This window comes from Gopherus flavomarginatus, chromosome 5, assembly GCF_025201925.1.
Source record: "Gopherus flavomarginatus isolate rGopFla2 chromosome 5, rGopFla2.mat.asm, whole genome shotgun sequence".
Lineage (NCBI taxonomy): Eukaryota > Metazoa > Chordata > Testudines > Testudinidae > Gopherus > Gopherus flavomarginatus.
The window spans coordinates 139060875-139078688 of NC_066621.1; the positions used below are offsets into that span (position 1 = coordinate 139060875).

A 17814-nucleotide genomic window follows, 5' to 3' on the forward strand; every position below is an offset into this window, starting at 1 on the left:
TGGTAACTCGAGGGCAGGTTTTTAGCCTTAAATGTAACATTCCATAGAATGGGAGCACCCACTAAGTGGAAGATTGACAATGTTTGGCACTCCCCTCTCTTTATTTTGTCTACACACTTGTCCCAGCAGAAAGCTTGCTACCAGCAAAATGCTTTCAGGGCCAAATTTTCTACCCAGTGCAATGGTCGAGTAGACTGGCTTCGTGATGGGAAGAGGAGGAGAGAGAAGAGCTCACACTAGCTGTGGTGGATGGAATTCTGTACCCACCCCTCTCTTAGTTGCGCATGTGCTTTACTGTACAAATGTACCTGGCACGCTACAGGTCCCTAAGCCACTGAGCTTCAATAGATTGTTTGTTTCCAAAAGCAGTAAAGAGTTCTGTGGCACCTTATAAACTAACAGACGTTATGGAGCATGAGCTTTCGTGGGTGAATACCCACTTCGTCAGATGCATGTAGTGGAAATTTCCAGGGGCAGGTATATATATGCAGGCAAGCTAGAGATAATGAGGTTAGTTCAATCAGGGAGGATGAGGCCCTCTTCTAGCAGTTGAGGTGTGAAAACCAAAGGAGGAGAAACTGGTTTTGTAGTTGGCAAGCCATTCACAGTCTTTGTTTAATCCTGAGCTGATGGTGTCAAATTTGCAGATGAACTGAAGCTCAGCAGTTTCTCTTTGAAGTCTGGTCCTGAAGTTTTTTTGCTGCAGGATGGCCACCTTAAGGTCTGCTATAGTGTGGCCAGGGAGGTTGAAGTGTTCTCCTACAGGTTTTTGTATATTGCCATTCCTAATATCTGATTTGTCCATTTATCCTTTTCCGTAGCGACTGTCCAGTTTGGCCGATGTACATAGCAGAGGGGCATTGCTGGCATATGATGGCATATATTACATTGGTGGACTTGCAGGTGAATGAACCGGTGATGATATGACTGATCTGGTTAGGTTCTGTGATGGTGTCGCTGGTGTAGATGATGTGGGCAGAGTTGGCATCGAGGTTTGTTGCATGGATTGGTTCCTGAGCTAGAGTTACTATGGTGCGGTGTGCAGTTACTGGTGAGAATATATTTCAAGTTGGCAGGTTGCCTGTGGGTGAGGACTGGCCTGCCACCCAAGGCCTGTGAAAGTGTGGGATCGTTGTCCAGGATGGGTTGTAGATCCCTGATGATGCGTTGGAGGGGTTTTAGCTGGGGACTGTATGTGATGACCAGTGGAGTCCTGTTGGTTTCTTCTTGGGTTTGTCTTGCAGTAGGAGGCTTCTGGATACATGTCTGGCTCTGTTGATCTGTTTCCTTATTTCCTCGTGCGGGTATTATAGTTTTGAGAATGCTTGGTGGAGATTTTGTAGGTGTTGGTCTCTGTCTGAGGGGTTAGAGCAGATGCGATTGTACCTCAGTGCTTGGCTGTAGACAATGGATCGTGTGATGTGCCCGGGATGGAGGCTGGAGGCATGAAGTAGGCATAGCGGTCGGTAGGTTTTCGGTATAGGGTGGTGTTAATGTGACCATCACTTTTTTGCACTGTGGTGTCTAGGAAGTGGACCTCCCGTGTAGATTGGTCCAGGCTGAGGTTGATGGTGGGGTGGAAGCTGTTGAAATCGTGGTGGAATTTTTCCAGTGTCCTTCCCATGGGTCCAGATGATGAAGATGTCATCAATGTAGCATAAGTAGAGAAGGGGCGTGAGTGGACGAGAGCCGAGGAAGCGTTGTTCCAGGTCGGCCATAAAAATATTGGCATATTGTGGGGCCATGCGGGTGCCCATAGCAGTGCCACTGATCTGGAGATATATATTGTCATCAAATTTGAAATAGTTGTGTGTGAGGATAAAGGCACAGAGCTCAGCAGCCAGTTGTGCTATGGCATCATCGGGGATACGGTTCCTGACAGCTTGTATTCCATCTGAGGAGAGTTGGCAGTTTTTCAAAGGGACACTATTAAGGGCCCAAAAGCAAGCTATTCCGATGGTTAGGAAAGATAGAAAATGTGGCAAAAGACCACCTTGGCTTAACCATGAGATCTTGCGTGACCTACAAAATAAAAAGGCGTCATATAAAAAATGGAAACTAGGTCAGATTACAAAGGGTGAATATCGGCAAATAACACAGGAATGCAGAGGCAAGATTAGAAAGGCAAAGGCACAAAATGAACTCAAACTAGCTATGGGAATAAAGGGAAACAAGAAGACTTTTTATCAATAGATTAGAAGCAAGAGGAAGACCAAGGACAGGGTAGGCCCACTGCTCAGTAAGGAGGGGGAAACAGTAACGGGAGACTTGGAAATGGCAGAGATGCTTAATGACTTCTTTGTTTCGGTCTTCACTGAGAAGTCTGAAGGAATGTCTAATATAGTGAATGCTTACGGGAAGAGGGTAGGTTTAGAAGATAAAATAAAAAAAGAGCAAGTAAAAAATCACTTAGAAAAGTTAGATGCCTGCAAGTCACCAGGGCCTGATGAAATGCATCCTAGAATACTCAAGGAGTTAATAGAAGAGGTATCTGAGCCTCTAGCTATTATCTTTGGGAAATCATGGGAGATGGGGGATATTCCAGAAGACTGGAAGGGGGCAAATATAGTGCCCATCTATAAAAAGGGAAATAAAAACAACCCAGGAAACTACAGACCAGTTAGTTTAACTTCTGTGCCAGGGAAGATAATGGAGCAGGTAATTAAAGAAATCATCTGCAAACACTTGGAAAGTGGTAAGGTGATAGGGAATAGCCAGCATGGATTTGTAAAAAACAAATCGTGTCAAACTAATCTGATAGCGTTCTTTGATAGGATAACAAGCCTTGTGGATAAGGGAGAAGCGGTGGATGTGATATACCTAGACTTTAGTAAGGCATTTGATAACGGTCTCGCATGATATTCTTATAGATAAGCTAGGAAAGTACAATTTAGCTGGGGCTACTATAAGGTGGGTGCATAACTGGCTGGATAACCGTACTCAGAGAGTAGTTGTTAATGGCTCCCAATCCTGCTGGAAAGGTATAACAAGTGGGGTTCCGCAGGGGTCTGTTTTGGGACCGGTTCTGTTCAATATCTTCATCAACGATTTAGATGTTGGCATAGAAAGTACGCTTATTAAGTTTGCGGATGATACCAAACTGGGAGGGATTGCAACTGCTTTGGAGGACAGGGTCAAAATTCAAAATGATCTGGACAAATTGGAGAAATGGTCTGAGGTAAAACAGGATGAAGTTCAATAAAGATAAATGCAAAGTGCTCCACTTAGGAAGGAACAATCAGTTTCACACATACAGAATGGGAAGAGACTGTCTAGGAAGGAGTATGGCAGAAAGAGATCTAGGGGTCATAGTGGACCACAAGCTTAATATGAGTCAACAGTGTGATACTATTGCAAAAAAAGCAAACATGATTCTGGGATGCATTAACAGGTGTGTTGTAAACAAGACACGAGAAGTCATTCTTCCGCTTTACTCTGCGCTGGTCAGGCCTCAGCTGGAGTATTGTGCCAATTCTGGGCACCGCATTTCAAGAAAGATGTGGAGAAATTGGAGAGGGTCCAGAGAAGAGCAACAAGAATGAATAAAGGTCTTGAGAACATGAGCTATGAAGGAAGGCTGAAGGAATTGGGTTTGTTTAGTTTGGAAAAGAGAAGACTGAGAGGGGACATGATAGCAGTTTTCAGGTATCTAAAAGGGTGTCATCAGGAGGAGGGAGAAAACTTGTTCACCTTAGCCTCCAATGATAGAACAAGAAGCAAGGGACTTAAACTGCAGCAAGGGAGATTTAGGTTGGACATTAGGAAAAAGTTCCTAACTGTCAGGGTAGTTAAACACTGGAATAGATTGCCTAGGGAAGTTGTGGAATCTCCATCTCTGGAGATATTTAAGAGTAGGTTAGATAAATGTCTATTAGGGATGGTCTAGACAGTATTTGGTCCTGCCATGAGGGCAGGGGACTGGACTCGATGACCTCTCGAGGTCCCTTCCAGTCCTAGAGTCTATGAATCTGTGTGTGGGATGTTCGTGTAGAGAACCTTCTCGTCCATGGTGGCTAGGATGGTGTTTTCTGGAAGGTCACCAATGCATTGTAGTTTCCTCAGAAAATCAGTGGTGTCACGGAGATAGCTGGGAGTGCTCCACATATCCAGACAGTCCTTCAGTGAGAGTGCCAATGCCCGAGATGATGGGGCGTCCAGGATTTCCAGGTTTGTGGATCTTGGGGAGTAGATAGAATAAACCTGGTCAGGGCTCTAAGGGTATGTTGATTTGTTCCGGTGTTAGTGTAGGGAGTGTCCTGAGTAGATGTTGCAGTTTCTTAGTGTATTCCTCAGTGGGATCTGAGGGAAGTGGGATCAACCTCCCTGGCCACACTATAGCAGACCTTAAGGTAGCCATCCTGCAGCAAAAAAACTTCAGGACCAGACTTCAGAGAGAAACTGCTGAGCTTCAGTTCATATGCAAATTTGACACCATCAGCTCAGGATTAAACAAAGACTGTGAATGGCTTGCCAACTACAAAACCAGTTTCTCCTCCCTTGGTTTTCACACCTCAACTGCTAGAAGAGAGCCTCATCCTCCCTGATTGAACCAACCTCGTTATCTCTAGCTTGCCTGCATATATATACCTGCCCCTGGAAATTTCCACTACATGCATCTGACGAAGTGGGTATTCACCCACGAAAGCTCATGCTCCATAACGTCTGTTAGTCTATAAGGTGCCACAGGATTCTTTGCTGCTTTTACAGATCCAGACTAACACGGCTACCCCTCTGATGTTTGTTTCCACTATTTCAGGCTAAGGCCTGCAGCAGTCTCCATGGCTGCCATGCCTACCACACACTGCAGCACCCTTCAGGAAGGTTTGGCTGATAGTTCATATATTTAGCTACACAGATACTTCCTGGAGATAGAGATCCTAGGTTAGATAAATGTCTATCAGGGATGGTCCAGACAGTATTTGGTCCTGCCATGAGGGCAGGGGACTGGACTTGACGACCTCTCGAGGTCGCTTCCAGTCCTAGAGTCTATGAATCCTCTTTCTCTGGATAACCCCACTTGAACCTAGGGTAGTTGAGGCCTTGGTGGGCCATGACTCCTTGGTACACTGAGGGGTCTGATGGTCTGCAAAGGTTCTCTGCATCCTCATCCTCCTTGTCTTTCCCCTGTCTACATAGCTGTGGCGCTTTTGCGATGCTCCAGATGTTTCTTGTCCTTGTGAACAGGTGCTTTTCCCAACTCGCTCTAAAACGCAATTTAGACATTTGTAGAGTCAGAACTTCTCTTAGAGCCACATCCCAGGAAAGGAGATGTCTTTCACAAGCTGGAAATGCTCTGCCTATGCCTCCCATCAAACGGCTCTTATTTCATGACTGCTTAGCCCACACCCTAGCTCCTATGCCTCAAATAGGAGATCCCTATAGGAAGAGGGTCATTCCCATGGTGCAGTTTGTTGAACCACACTGCAACAATGAGCCAGCAAGACTGTCTTCATCTTCCAGCTGGATTCACCACACCTGCTTAATTGGAAGGAAGAGAGTGGGCTCAAAGAAGACCACCACTATCCAACTAATCCCTTACTTGTTGGCTTTCCTTTATCAGTGCCTCCCTTTCATACTGTTATTTCTCCATCCCCCAAATGGTTTGTTTTATTAACTTTATTCAGTGGAAAAATAATTGCATTTCCTAAAAGGAGCACTGTCTAGTAGTTCATACTACATAGTTTAGTATTCAGAAAGGCTGCATCTGGCATTTTTTTCTATACTTGTAAACCACACTGAAATTACTGCCACCCAAAAATATCTTTATAGTATAGTCTTTTATAAATGGTGTATCTAAGATTCTGTAAACTCCATGGAGAGCAAGTAGATGGGCTGCTACATTTCTGAATGTCAAAGCCTTTGAGAGAAGCAACAGAAGCAGAGATACTTAGAGTATGTCTACACTATGGAAACTACATCAGGTTAGCTATGTCAGCGTTGCTATGCTGGCATAACCCGGTAGTGTAGACGCAGCCTAAGCTGGTGGAAGGTTTTTGTTTTGATTTCTCCCCTCCTGCCCCATCAGTATAGGAAAACCATCACCCTGAATGACAGAAGCTACATTGATGGAAACATTTGTCCATTTATTTAGCTACATCTACACCCGGGGATAGGTTGACAAAGATACATCGGTCAGGAATGTGACTTATTCACATCCCTGACCGACATAGCTACATTGACTTAAGGTTTAGGTGTCAACCAAGCCATAGTGTTTGCTTTCCATGTTTAGCAAGCTAAAGAATGATTGGAAGGTTTATAACTTAGTTAAAAATCAAATAGCCAAGTAGAATAATTGCAGGAAAAAACCTATGGAATTTGTCTCTGCTTTGTGGGGCAGGGAGGAGAGCAGTGCTGTCATTTGAGCCTGAGGCTAGAATATGTGAATTCTAAAGCTAGTTTGTGTTCCAGGCCTGTTCACTTGTGGATTGAGTTGTGCTTAGGTTAAGTAATGACTGTAATAAACCTCTGCAAAATGGTTTAGGTTTAGTGGTCTCAATCTAGTTCATAATTATGTGACCCTCTAGACACACACTTCCAGCACAGTTGGCACCTTTTGGTGTTGGTCTCAGCAGACACCAAAAACGGAATCAGTGTGGAGGTAAAATTGCACTCTGGCCCTTTAGAGTTAAGGCTAATTAATTAAAGGGGCAGTTAGAGGAATCTTGCCCTGCTGCTGAATGTGTTCTGTGACTAAACAGAGGAATTCCCAAGGCATCTTTCAGCAGCACTGAAATCACTTTAAAATAACCTCAAACAAACGTGGGACTCGGTTTTCAAAACCTGTTCTCTTATTTGTGTGCATGGGACTCTGTACATGCAGTCTTCTGCGCCCAGAAGTGACAGAACTTGCATGGACAGACTAGCTTGGGAATCAGTTTTGTACAGAAAAGCATGCAGCTTAGACGAAAAGGAAGGTTTGCACAAGTGACTGCAAATGGAAGACCGTTAACGCCACCTTAAAATGTGTCCCTTAGTGACAGAACAGGTGCACGTGTCTTGTTCATATTCTTCACTTGGTTTATAATTTAAAATAATAAAGCAAATAAAAACTGGAACCTAAATGGTGAATAAATGATTGTGGACTGTGCAGACAATGTACTCTGGAATTTTAAGAGGGTATGTAGAATATAATGCTGACTTCTACAACTTGGCTAACTTAATGGGTTGCTTGATTTCATGGGACCAGTGAAACCTGCATGTGTCCTTTTTAAAATAAACATAGTCCAAATAATCTTCTCCTTGCACTCTGGGAACATCATAAAAAGCAGAGCAATTAACTTCAGCGATGTATGGTACACTACCTCTAAACCATACATGGAAGTATACCATAATGTGAATGGTAGTCAAAAACGAAATTAGAATTCCAGTAAAATTAAACTGGCTGGGTGTTCCAAGGCCACGTTCAGTATGGCCCCAATTTGATGCTGCTTATTATTATTATTCAGTACTTGATAGAACAGGGGTCAGCAACCTTTCAGAAGTGGTGTGCCGAGTCTTCGTTTATTCACTCTAATTTAAGGTTTTGAGTGCCAGTAATACATTTTAACGTTTTTAGAAGTCTCTTTCTATAAGTCTATAATATGTAACTAAACTATTGTGTATGTAAAGTAAATAAGGTTTTTAAAATGTTTAAGAAGCTTCGTTTAAAATTAAATTAAAATGCAGAGCCCCTTGGACCGGTGGCCAGGATTTGGGCAGTGTGAGTGCCACCAAAAATCAGCTTGCGTGCCATAGGTTGCCAACCCCTGTGATAGAATATGCTTTTTCTTTTCTTTTTTTTTTCCACTAAGGGAGGAATTAAAGATGAGATTATGGGAGTGCTAAACATATGTGGTGGTTTTTTTTATCCCTGGGAGAACTAATTGTGCATGTGGCTTTTTGTTACGTTTAAGATTTTTAATTAAATGTATGAAATCCACATTAAAGCTGTTTGCTCTATATCCTTGTTTGTCTGAGTTTGCTTGAAGTTAAAAAAAATATTCAGCTAGTTCTTTTTGACTCTGACAGCCAGAGAATTTCTGACTTTTTTAATTTTATTTTTGCCTTTGAGGGTGAACAGACTTCATTTTGCCCAGATATACCACGGAAGAGTTTATGTAAAAGCTTTTAAATGAATGGTCCCTAATGTGGTTAATTTAAAGAGGTAATTGACTTTAAAATTCACCCAAAAGAAAGGCCGTTGGATTGAATGTTCCATCCATGCCTGATTTCCAGCAGACTGTTGTAGAGAAATAGACATTCTCGTAGTAATATGGTCATGCCTTGCTTTTGTCTTTCAGTGAGGATGAAATGGAGGAAACAAATGGAACTAACCCTGTTGATATTGAAGTTGAACAAAACAAGGAGAGCAAAAAAGAGGTAGATTTTTTTTTTTCTTAATACTGTACTGAAGGCTAATGAAAGTTTTCACCTGCTGCTGTGAACTGTTCTGTTGTGCCACAGAGGATCTGACAGTGGCCATTTTTATTTGTGCTTGTGCGTAGTTAACATTCAGCACAGGAATAATAGCGACTTACAGTTTTGATTAGAGTAACTTGTAGTCAAAATCCTTGATCCCATTTGAAGTGAATGCCAAGACTTTGAGTGACTTCAGCAGGGTCAGGATTTCACCTGAAGTTGCTAACAACAAAGGTTAAAGATTATGTGGCTGTGTTTCCTTCCCCCTTCCAAAGGGGCATTGACCAGGCTGCTGAAATTTTATGTATGGGCAACCCAAAGCCACCCCCCTGCCCGATCCTTGTTTGTGAATTTGGGAGGAGGGGGATTGAATATTAAAAGATTTTGTGCTCAAATGTAGGTGTTGCCTTTGAAAATTTAGCCCATAGTATTTTAACAGGGAGTTGGAGGGAGAAAATAGTTAACATGTTTTTAACTGTAATCAGGGTTGGAACATATGCTAACTGCTACATTCCAGTTCTTTTGATGTTACCTGTTATATTAAAATAACTATTAGGGGAATGAAGTGACCTAATACAAGACTTCTTTTCCTCCCTAGTAGAAAAATAACATTATAGTCCAGACACATTAGGTTGAAGTTAACTGAAGCGCTCAGTCCTTGTGGGCATTTTCTGTTTAGCCTGTCCATCCAGAAGGAGTCTGCGCTTGAGTGCATTGAAGTGACAACATTCCGATTGACTTTCATTGGAACAGGGCTGGGTGTGAACTGGAAAATTGACATTTACTTTTATGGAAAGCTTTGTTCTTGTAACGTCCACAAGTCGCACAGTGTAGGAGCTTTGTGTGATAAGGTGATGCATGCCTGACTCAATAATGGTGTAATAGGTGTAAGTCTGCTGAAGTCAGTAGAACGACACCAATTGCTCTTGGCAATAAGACGTCAGCCTGTCTCCCTCAGAACTAGCACATATAAGGACTGTGGTACTTTAGTCCGTACTGGGACAAAAGGAGGCACTGCAGTATACAGCAGAACTCACCCTAGCTGTCTGGGGCCTTCAGATACAAATGAAGGCTGTGATTGTGTAACTGTATCCATGTGGGCTGACCCCAGCACCCCCACACATCTCCACTGAAGTAAATGTGGTTCTTAGCAGCTGCCTGTTGCACAATCCAAACATTAAGAATGAGAAATGATGGTTAAGATTTGAGAAATATAATTTAAGATACAAGGAAACTATCATAGGGAATGGGTTTATTCATTTTACTTAAATTTGACTTGTATTGCATCTGCAAAGTCTATGGGATTCTTTGTGTTATTTTTCTAAACAGATGGGCCAGGGATATACCTCAAACTAATGTTACAAGCTTTGGCATTCATGGGGGGCGGGGTAGGGGGGTGGTAGTAACAAAGCAGTGTATAGAGAGCGAAGATGTGACTTTGAACTATGGAAGGTGGTGGCATACATCAGTGTTAAAATTGGAAAACGTCTGGAAGATACCTTGACTGAGTTTTGGTTTTGTTTTAAATATTTTTAAAGAGGGATTGGAAAGAGGTATTTATGGGTTATGTTTAGCAAACCCTTTAACTGGAGCTGAGCAAGACAAAAAGCTGTCTTAATTTTGCACACTTCTAAAGCAATCTTGTATAAAGGATGAACTCTGATAATATATTTACTGTACATTAGTTCCTACAGATCCTGTGCGCATACTTACACTGTTTTGTCTTTTTAAAGAAGTAAATACTTAACTAGACAAAATTCTCCGTTGTTGCAATAAAATCTCTTTTAAAAACCACCCTCCAATGTCATAATCCCAGTACAGTTAGTGCAAAGCTACATGCAAAAGGCATGCATTTGGTAGTTTACCCAATTAGTTTACGCTTTAGTTACCCAGTTGATCATCTTGTATATTGTGATGGAGCTTCCTTATTATACTTTCTTTCATTTTCAGTTTAACTGTAAAACAATTCGGGCTTTCTCTGAATCCATCACACAGAATTAGTGAATGAGAGCTTCTTTCTTACCACCACTCCTTTCCATTTTCTGCTCTTTGGGAATCTTCAGTATTGTCTGTTCATTTAAAAAAAAAAAAAAAAAAAAAAAGGGATAATAAGCAGTTTTTTGAGTGCTTTAAGATTTCAAACTGAAAATTTCTTTGAGGAAACTTAATCTCAAAGAGCTTTTACTATTCACTTTTTATTTCTACTCACTCGTCTAAAACATTGGATTACTATTGGCTTCTTACAATCTGTAGATCTAGCTGTGCATAGTGGAAGTCAAAGTTCATTTGTATCTACGTGTGTTCCAAAAGGAAACAAATGGTCACAATTTTGGGGTTCAGGTCCCTTTTGTAGCAAAGTATTTTATATGGGATTAAATATCCTATTTATTTCTCACTCTCTAATTCAGATAATCTGTGCCACCACTCTCTTTTGCCCAGCCACCCTCCCGAAAAAAGCTCACCAAGCCCATTCAGTCACTCTCTCTCTGTGTGCAATGACAAGCAGCCTTCTGAGGGCTTGTCACTGGAAAGTAACTGCCAGCTTCATTTTATTCTCATTTACAGTCTGCATAGCCTGTGCAGCATTAATTAGGTTTGATATTGCAGTACTGAAGCCTGAGGGCCGATTGAATCCAAAATACTTTGAGAGAGAGCAGAACAGTCCAGAAGGTGGATATGCTTTTGTTCTTCATCATTGCACTTCTGCAGTGAGTTGGTCAGGTTTGTAATCGCAGTGAATCATCACTCCACCCCATTCCCAAAACCCAAACAAAAAAATATTTGTCAGCTCAGAGACTCAGAGTTCTCTATATGACTTCTTAGGCAATACGGGAATTTCTCAGGGCCATACAACTTGGAGAGGGGGTTGGAGGGCTCTCAAAAATGCTTGGTCTCAGTGTTTCTTTTTCAGGAGGAGATGGGGAGCTTCCTTATTATACTTTCCTTCTTTTTCAGTTTAACTGTGAAATGATTGAGGCTTTCTCATAATCGTAACTTCATCACACAGAATTAGTGACTGAGAGCGGCTTCTTCTTTGAGTGCTTGCTCATGTAGATTCCATTCTAGGTGTGTGGTCATCAAAGTTTTTTTGCCTTAGTGTATCCGTAGGGTCGATAGTGGTGCCCCCTTGAGTGCCACGCTCATGTGTCAATATATCAGTTCCTTCTTAGCGCCCATGGTGGTTAGTCGGCGTACCTTTCCTTGCATAGAAACGAAACTGCAAGTCCTTGCTATTGACTTTGAGCCTTAGGGCCTTGTAAATAGTTTAAGTGTAGTTAGTAGTTAGACGTTAGAGTCCCAGCAAGGACTTCGCTTGAGGCAGGGCAAGCCCCGGTCTCCTGGTTTAAGCCCTGTGCAGACTGAACAGGTCTATGCCTGTAAGTGATGCCCATAGTAACTGCCTCAAGTCCTTGGGGGAATCACACATGAAGGACAAGTGCCGTATTTGTGAAAACTTTTGGCCCAGAACTCAAAAGGAGCGGGATATTCATGGAGTCTGCCCTTGGCCCGGCTTCTGAACCATCCCGCCAAGACTCACCTAGTGTCTTCGTACACAGTGCACTTCTGGCACCGGGCTCCACCCAGCACCGCTTCCCGTCACTGGTGCCCAAAAAGAAAACTAGGATGGCTCCAGGCAAGAAAGGCCACGGATCATGGGGCAAGGGACTCAGTTCAGGCCAACTGGCCATTCTGGAGCTATGTGTGCGTGCCTTCCTGATCAGAGTTCTTAGTCCCTTAAAAGGTCCACCACAAACTCCTGGGCACAATATGGGAGCCAACCTACTGATGACACAGACGCCCTCCCCAGTTCCCCCTGGCGCCAAAGGAGCAGATGCCTCTGCCTGCAGCACCAACACTGCATGTGCTGTGGGAAATGGCAAAGGCTCCCCATGAGGGAAAGCCAACCTCTAAGAGCGTTCAGGGGGGCAGTGAAGCGCAACTGATCCCCCTAGACAAGACAGTGCTCTCCACCTCCCCGCCGCAGATCTACAGAGTTGCAGCTCAGATCCTCTGGGGCTTGCCTTCAGTCACCAGCACCATGTTTGTAGTCCCTGCTGTCTTGATGCGGATTGCCTAGCTGGAGGCGCTGGTCTCCGTACTACTGGCACCATTTGCCCTCCCACTGGTCATCCTCTCGGCGCAGATCTGGGTCACTTGCCTCATGGGACTCTCCTCGTCATGTCTCCAGTGCTCCCAGGACTGGTCTGCTTGATACCAGCACCAGTCTTCTCACTCTGGGCACGGGTCTCCAGCGGCGATGGTTGGCATGCAGACTCAGGCATCAATGGCCCCACGGTGGTCACCAGAAGGGGATTCCTCCCACACAGAAGGGCAGTTCAGGGCCTCACACAGACTCCACTGGCATGATTGGGCACCTGAGGACGTGTCGACGTGGACGGTGCTGGTCAGAGCAGTGGCCTTATTGGTGCATGCTGGTCATGGCAGTGTCCCCTTTCCACCATTCATCTACTGCTGCCTTGGAGCCACAGTTGTCGTCACTGATCGCACTTGGCCTTGGTGCATGAAGCATGCTCGAGGTGAAGGCAGAGGAGACTGCAACCCCCACAACCCCACTCCCCAAACCTCCTTTCCCTGCAGTGGACGATGCCCTGGAGCCTCCCCCGGTGGTACAGTCGTCGTCTTCGTCCCCGGACGAGACAGTTGCAGGACACTCAAGGACCAGCTCGCCAGACGATTTTTAAAGAACAGTAGGCCCTGCTTCAATGAGTGGCCGAGAAGTTGGGCCTAGAAGTGGAGGAGATGCCCATGCAGGCAGATATCTTGTTCAACGTCCTCTCAGCCTCTACCCCTGCCCATGTTGCACTACCAGGTGATGGAATCCTCAAAATTGCCATGGCCCTCTGGCAAACCCAGTCGTCCATCCCTCCCACTTCCAAAAGGGTCAAAAAGAAGGTGGTTCAGGTCCTCACAGACAATACCACCGCGATGTATTCCATCAACAGACAGGGCGGAACAAGGTTGTCGGCCCTTTGCCAAGAAGCTCTCCACCTTTTGGGATTTTTGTGTGCGGCAGGCCATTCATCAAGTAGCAATGCATTTGCCTGGGACCAGGAGTGTGTTTGATGATCGCCTCAGTAGGACCTTCTTGTCTTGCCACGAGTGGTCGGTCCATCCAGAGGCAGTCAGTATTGTCTTCCAACAGTGAGGGACTCACCAGATGGACTTGTTTGCATCCCGTGAGAACAGGAAATGTCAGATGTTCACTCTGGGGGATGGACAGGGGTTCCCTGTAAGACGCTTTCCTGCTCTCATGGTTGGGGACCTTGATGTATGGCTTCCCGCTAGTGCCATTCATCCACAGAGTCCTCATGAAGATCAAACAGGACAGGGCGAAGGTTATCCTTATAGCCTGCAAGTGGCCTCACCAACACTGGTTCGGCATGCAGCTGGACCTTTCGATAGCCACTTGCTGAGTCTGTCTCTGGCCAGACCTGCTGTCCCAGAACCACGGCAGTCTTCTGCAACCGAACCTGGTGGCGTTGCTCTTGATGGCATGAGATGATGCTGGCTTCAGCAGAGCAGTGCTGCACACTGCAAGACTGTGAACTCCAAGCCCACCTCCATTGACACTGCTTGTGGGTCACCTAGAATGGACTCAACATGAGCAAGCACTGGAAGAAGAAAAAACAGTTACCCACCTTTTTAACTAACTGTTTCTCGAGATGATGTGTTGCTCATGTCCATTCCATTACCTGCCCTCTTGCTCCTCTGTTGGAGTTGCCAGGAAGAATGAGCTGAGAGAGCGTAGGGCCGGTGGCACTGACGCATGAGCGCAGCATTCAAGGGGGTGCCACAGCTGGCCTTATGGATACCACTAAATCTGCAAAAATCTCTGACTGTGCACATGGGCGGGCACACGCACACGTAGAATGGAATAAACATGAGCCACACATCTCGAAGAACAGATGAAATTGTAACCTTTTTTCCTTAACTCCTCCCCTTTCGTGGAGTCAGTTAATGTCTCATTTTCTTTGCTTTCTAAGTGGTAAGAGAGCTTTATTTTTTTTTTTCAATTTAAGTACTCAGCCTTGGTATAGAGATCTTGTTTTCTATCTATGAACAGTTGTGTACATCTGTGACACTATGTAAGCACTGCCGATCTCCATATTGACACCTAGATTCTCTTCTGTGGGTTTTTAAGTTGATTGAATTCTACAAAGATATACCTAGGGCCAGCAAAGCAACTTTTCCAATATAGGTTAGCTCTTTAAATTCTCAAAGACTGCACAATATACTAAGGGTCTCAATGTGCTTGGAGCTGTCAAAAGCTATTCTGCTAGAGCTCTGACAACTTGTCCATAATAAAGAGCAGCTACATATTGTGTGAACTCAGTAGAATAACAGTCTGAAGTTGCTTACGCTTACAAAGGAATATACAGTAACTCCTCACTTAAAGTCATCCTGGTTAATGTTGTTTCATTGTTACGTTGCTGATCAATTAGGGAACATGCCCGTTTAAAGTTGTGCAGTGGTCCCTTCTAACGTTGTTTGGCAGGCACCTGCTTTGTCCACTACTTGCTGGAAGGCGTAGCTAGCTGGTGGGGGCTTGGAACCAGGGTGGACCGGCAGCCCCCCATTAGCTCCCTCTGTGAGCTCCCAGCTCCCGTAAGTTCCCTGTGCAGCAGTTGCCCAGCAGGCTAGCAGTTGCAGCTGTCCCTCTTCCAACTGCCATGTGCTGCTCCTGCCCTCTGCCTTGGAGCTGCTCCTCGAGACTCCTTCTTGCCTTGCGGGGGAGGGGGGGAGAGGAAGAGGGGGGCTAATGTCAGGGTCTCCCCCTCCCTGCTACTCCTGCACCCTGCTTACTCCATCTTCCATAGAGCAGAGGGGACTCAGGACAGAGGGAGCTTGCTGGCAGCAGCTGTGGTCTCAGCAATCTGATCTAATTAACAAGACAGTGTACTTAAAGGGAATTGTGCATCTCTCTCTCTCACCCCCAAACCCCCACCTCTCTTTCTGCGGTGCTATGTCCCCTCCCTCCATTCCTGCTGCCTTGTAGAATGTGAGAGTTAACCCTTGAGGGCTCAGCCAATTGCTAGTTCATCATTTAGCAGTAAGGCATTCCCTGGGAAATATCCCACCCTCTGACTCCTCCACCTCAACCAAGTTTCACAGTCATCATCACTGTGTACCTGTGTGTGTGTGTATGTGTGTAAAATATATAATAGAAAAATCTTTTGTCTGATGAAGAAAAATTCCCTGGAACCTAATCCCCTCATTTACATTAATTCTTATTGGGAAATTGGATTCACATAGCATCGTTTAGCTTAAAGTCACATTTTTCAGGAACATAACTACAACATTAAGTGAGGAGTTACTGTACATTTGATGTTCAACCTCATGGGAGAGTCCTGCTGTTGGGTGTTGTCATCCTGCAGCTTGAGTCCATTGTACTAGACTCATGCACAGGCCTGTGAATTTCTGTATGTAGATGAAATACTCGCCAATCTGAAACCTCTAATCCACTTCAAACTATTCAGCTAAAGCTGAATGCAAAACTTGCCTCACTGGTCCATCATTAAATCTATCTGGCTATTGCAGTGTGTTTTTGCTATTCTCCCACTTCCCCTGTGCAAGGAGATCTGTTGTAGGCAGTTTTCCTAAGCAGAATAGCTTCTTGCTCTTGGGCTGGCTTAGGCGCTTAGGGCCTGATGGATTTGGATCCTCACTCTGTGCGCCTTCATGCATTTGTGTTCAGTGTTTAAAGATTTCTAATTAGCAAATGAACACTGCACAGCGTGAGGAAACTTTCTTCCTGATTTGCAGTTATAAGGTGTCACTAACCAGACCCATACCCAGTGTTTTAACTTGCAGATGAGCAAATACAGGAATGCAATTTTAGGTCCTCTTCTGTCTCATATCTTTTTTTTTTTAAAGTTTATATTCTTGGCACTATTCCAGCCCCTATACAACAACTTTAATCTGAGGATGGAGGATTTTTTTTGCAAGTTAACATATGATCTTTTTTGACAGTGTTAAAGAGATTCAAATGTGCTTTTTGAGGGAAGTGTGAGGGGTAATAAAATGACTTTTCCATGTAATAAACAGCTGAAATAGTTAGAAAAATTAGTGGTTTTCCAGAAGATATCTCTGATTATAGACACAGGTGGGGAAATAGTTGTAGCTTTTTGGGGTCAAAATAGATTGATTAGCTTGGTAGCTAATTCTTTATAGAAATGTGAGGTTAATATATCCCCTTCTCCATGCTACCATCATACTCCCCATCTCCCTCCTTCCCCGAAAAAGAGATCTTTCTAGTTTGAATTCCTCAGACAGGCAGAACTGTGTATCTTTCTAATGGAACTTCTGTTTGTCAGCACCGTACTAAAATAAAGTGAGTAAAAATTCCTTAAAATTATTGTTCTTAAGAATTACTTTGCAGTCACCTCAACCCTTGTGTTCAGTCTTAAATTGGGTTGTGTTTGTTTTTTCCCTGTGTCTGGCACATAGGAAATTGCTCCATAAACTCTTATGTTGTGATCACCCACCCTCACCCCATCAAATTGAATTTCCTTTTGGAAATGAATTAAACTGACATATTGAGGCCTGGCCATGACATTTACCTGATGATTAAGCACCTGTACCAGAAATGGAAGCCAACTAAAAAAGCAACAGAAATATCTGTACCTGGAAAAACTGTGTTGTTGTGTAGAAAAGATTAATGTAGCATCATTTATTTGTGATCATAAGGCCCCATAGTATGATGTTATCACACAAAGGAGTTTAATTCCTGTTACTTTGCAACTTACTCTGTTTTCCACCAGAACTGAAGGGCGAGATGTAATTTTCAAAGGCTAAAAAGCCTAAACCCCATTGACTTCAGTCTCATCGAGAGTCTATCTTTCGTTTGAGAACAGTTTGTGTAAAATGTCTGCTTCCCAGGTGCCACCACCTGAGACACTGCCTCCGGTGAAGAAGGAGAAGCACAGTACACAGGCTAAAAACCGAGCAAAGAGGAAACCTCCCAAAGGAATGTTCCTTTCTCAAGAGGACGTGGAGGCCGTTTCTGCCAACGCCACTGCTGCTACCACTGTGCTCAGACAACTGGATATGGAATTGGTCTCAATCAAGCGACAGGTAGGAACCACTCCAAAGACGGCTCAGGAATAGATTTGTCATCTGATCAATGTAAAGGTGCTGCTGTCAGTCACCACATGGGGTTGTTACTGGGGATTTATAGCGTGTCTGTGATGCCTTACAACAGGATGTGGCTTAATTAACAATCTGACAGCCTACCAAAGTGAATTAGCCCAGTACTGTTGAAATGTGGTTTTGTAGTTGCAAAGCAGCAAGGAATAGTTCATTTTGATCCATAGAGTTTGAGCCTTTTGTCTTGTAACCTGGTGTTGCTCATGTTTTTGAACCTGAATTTTGCGTTGGGTTGTGTATTTTCCAACA

The 17814-nt window shown here is 44.0% G+C and overlaps 1 protein-coding gene across 1 annotated transcript in view; it reads left to right on the forward strand.

Annotated features, from left to right (window-relative positions):
* Positions 1-17814, forward strand: part of RCOR1 (REST corepressor 1) — a 130527-nt gene that overhangs the window by 102612 nt on the left and 10101 nt on the right. The window contains exons 7-8 of the mRNA XM_050954193.1: positions 8280-8358; positions 17299-17493. Coding sequence (XP_050810150.1) covers positions 8280-8358; positions 17299-17493 — 274 coding nt within the window. The remainder of the gene's footprint in view (positions 1-8279; positions 8359-17298; positions 17494-17814) is intronic.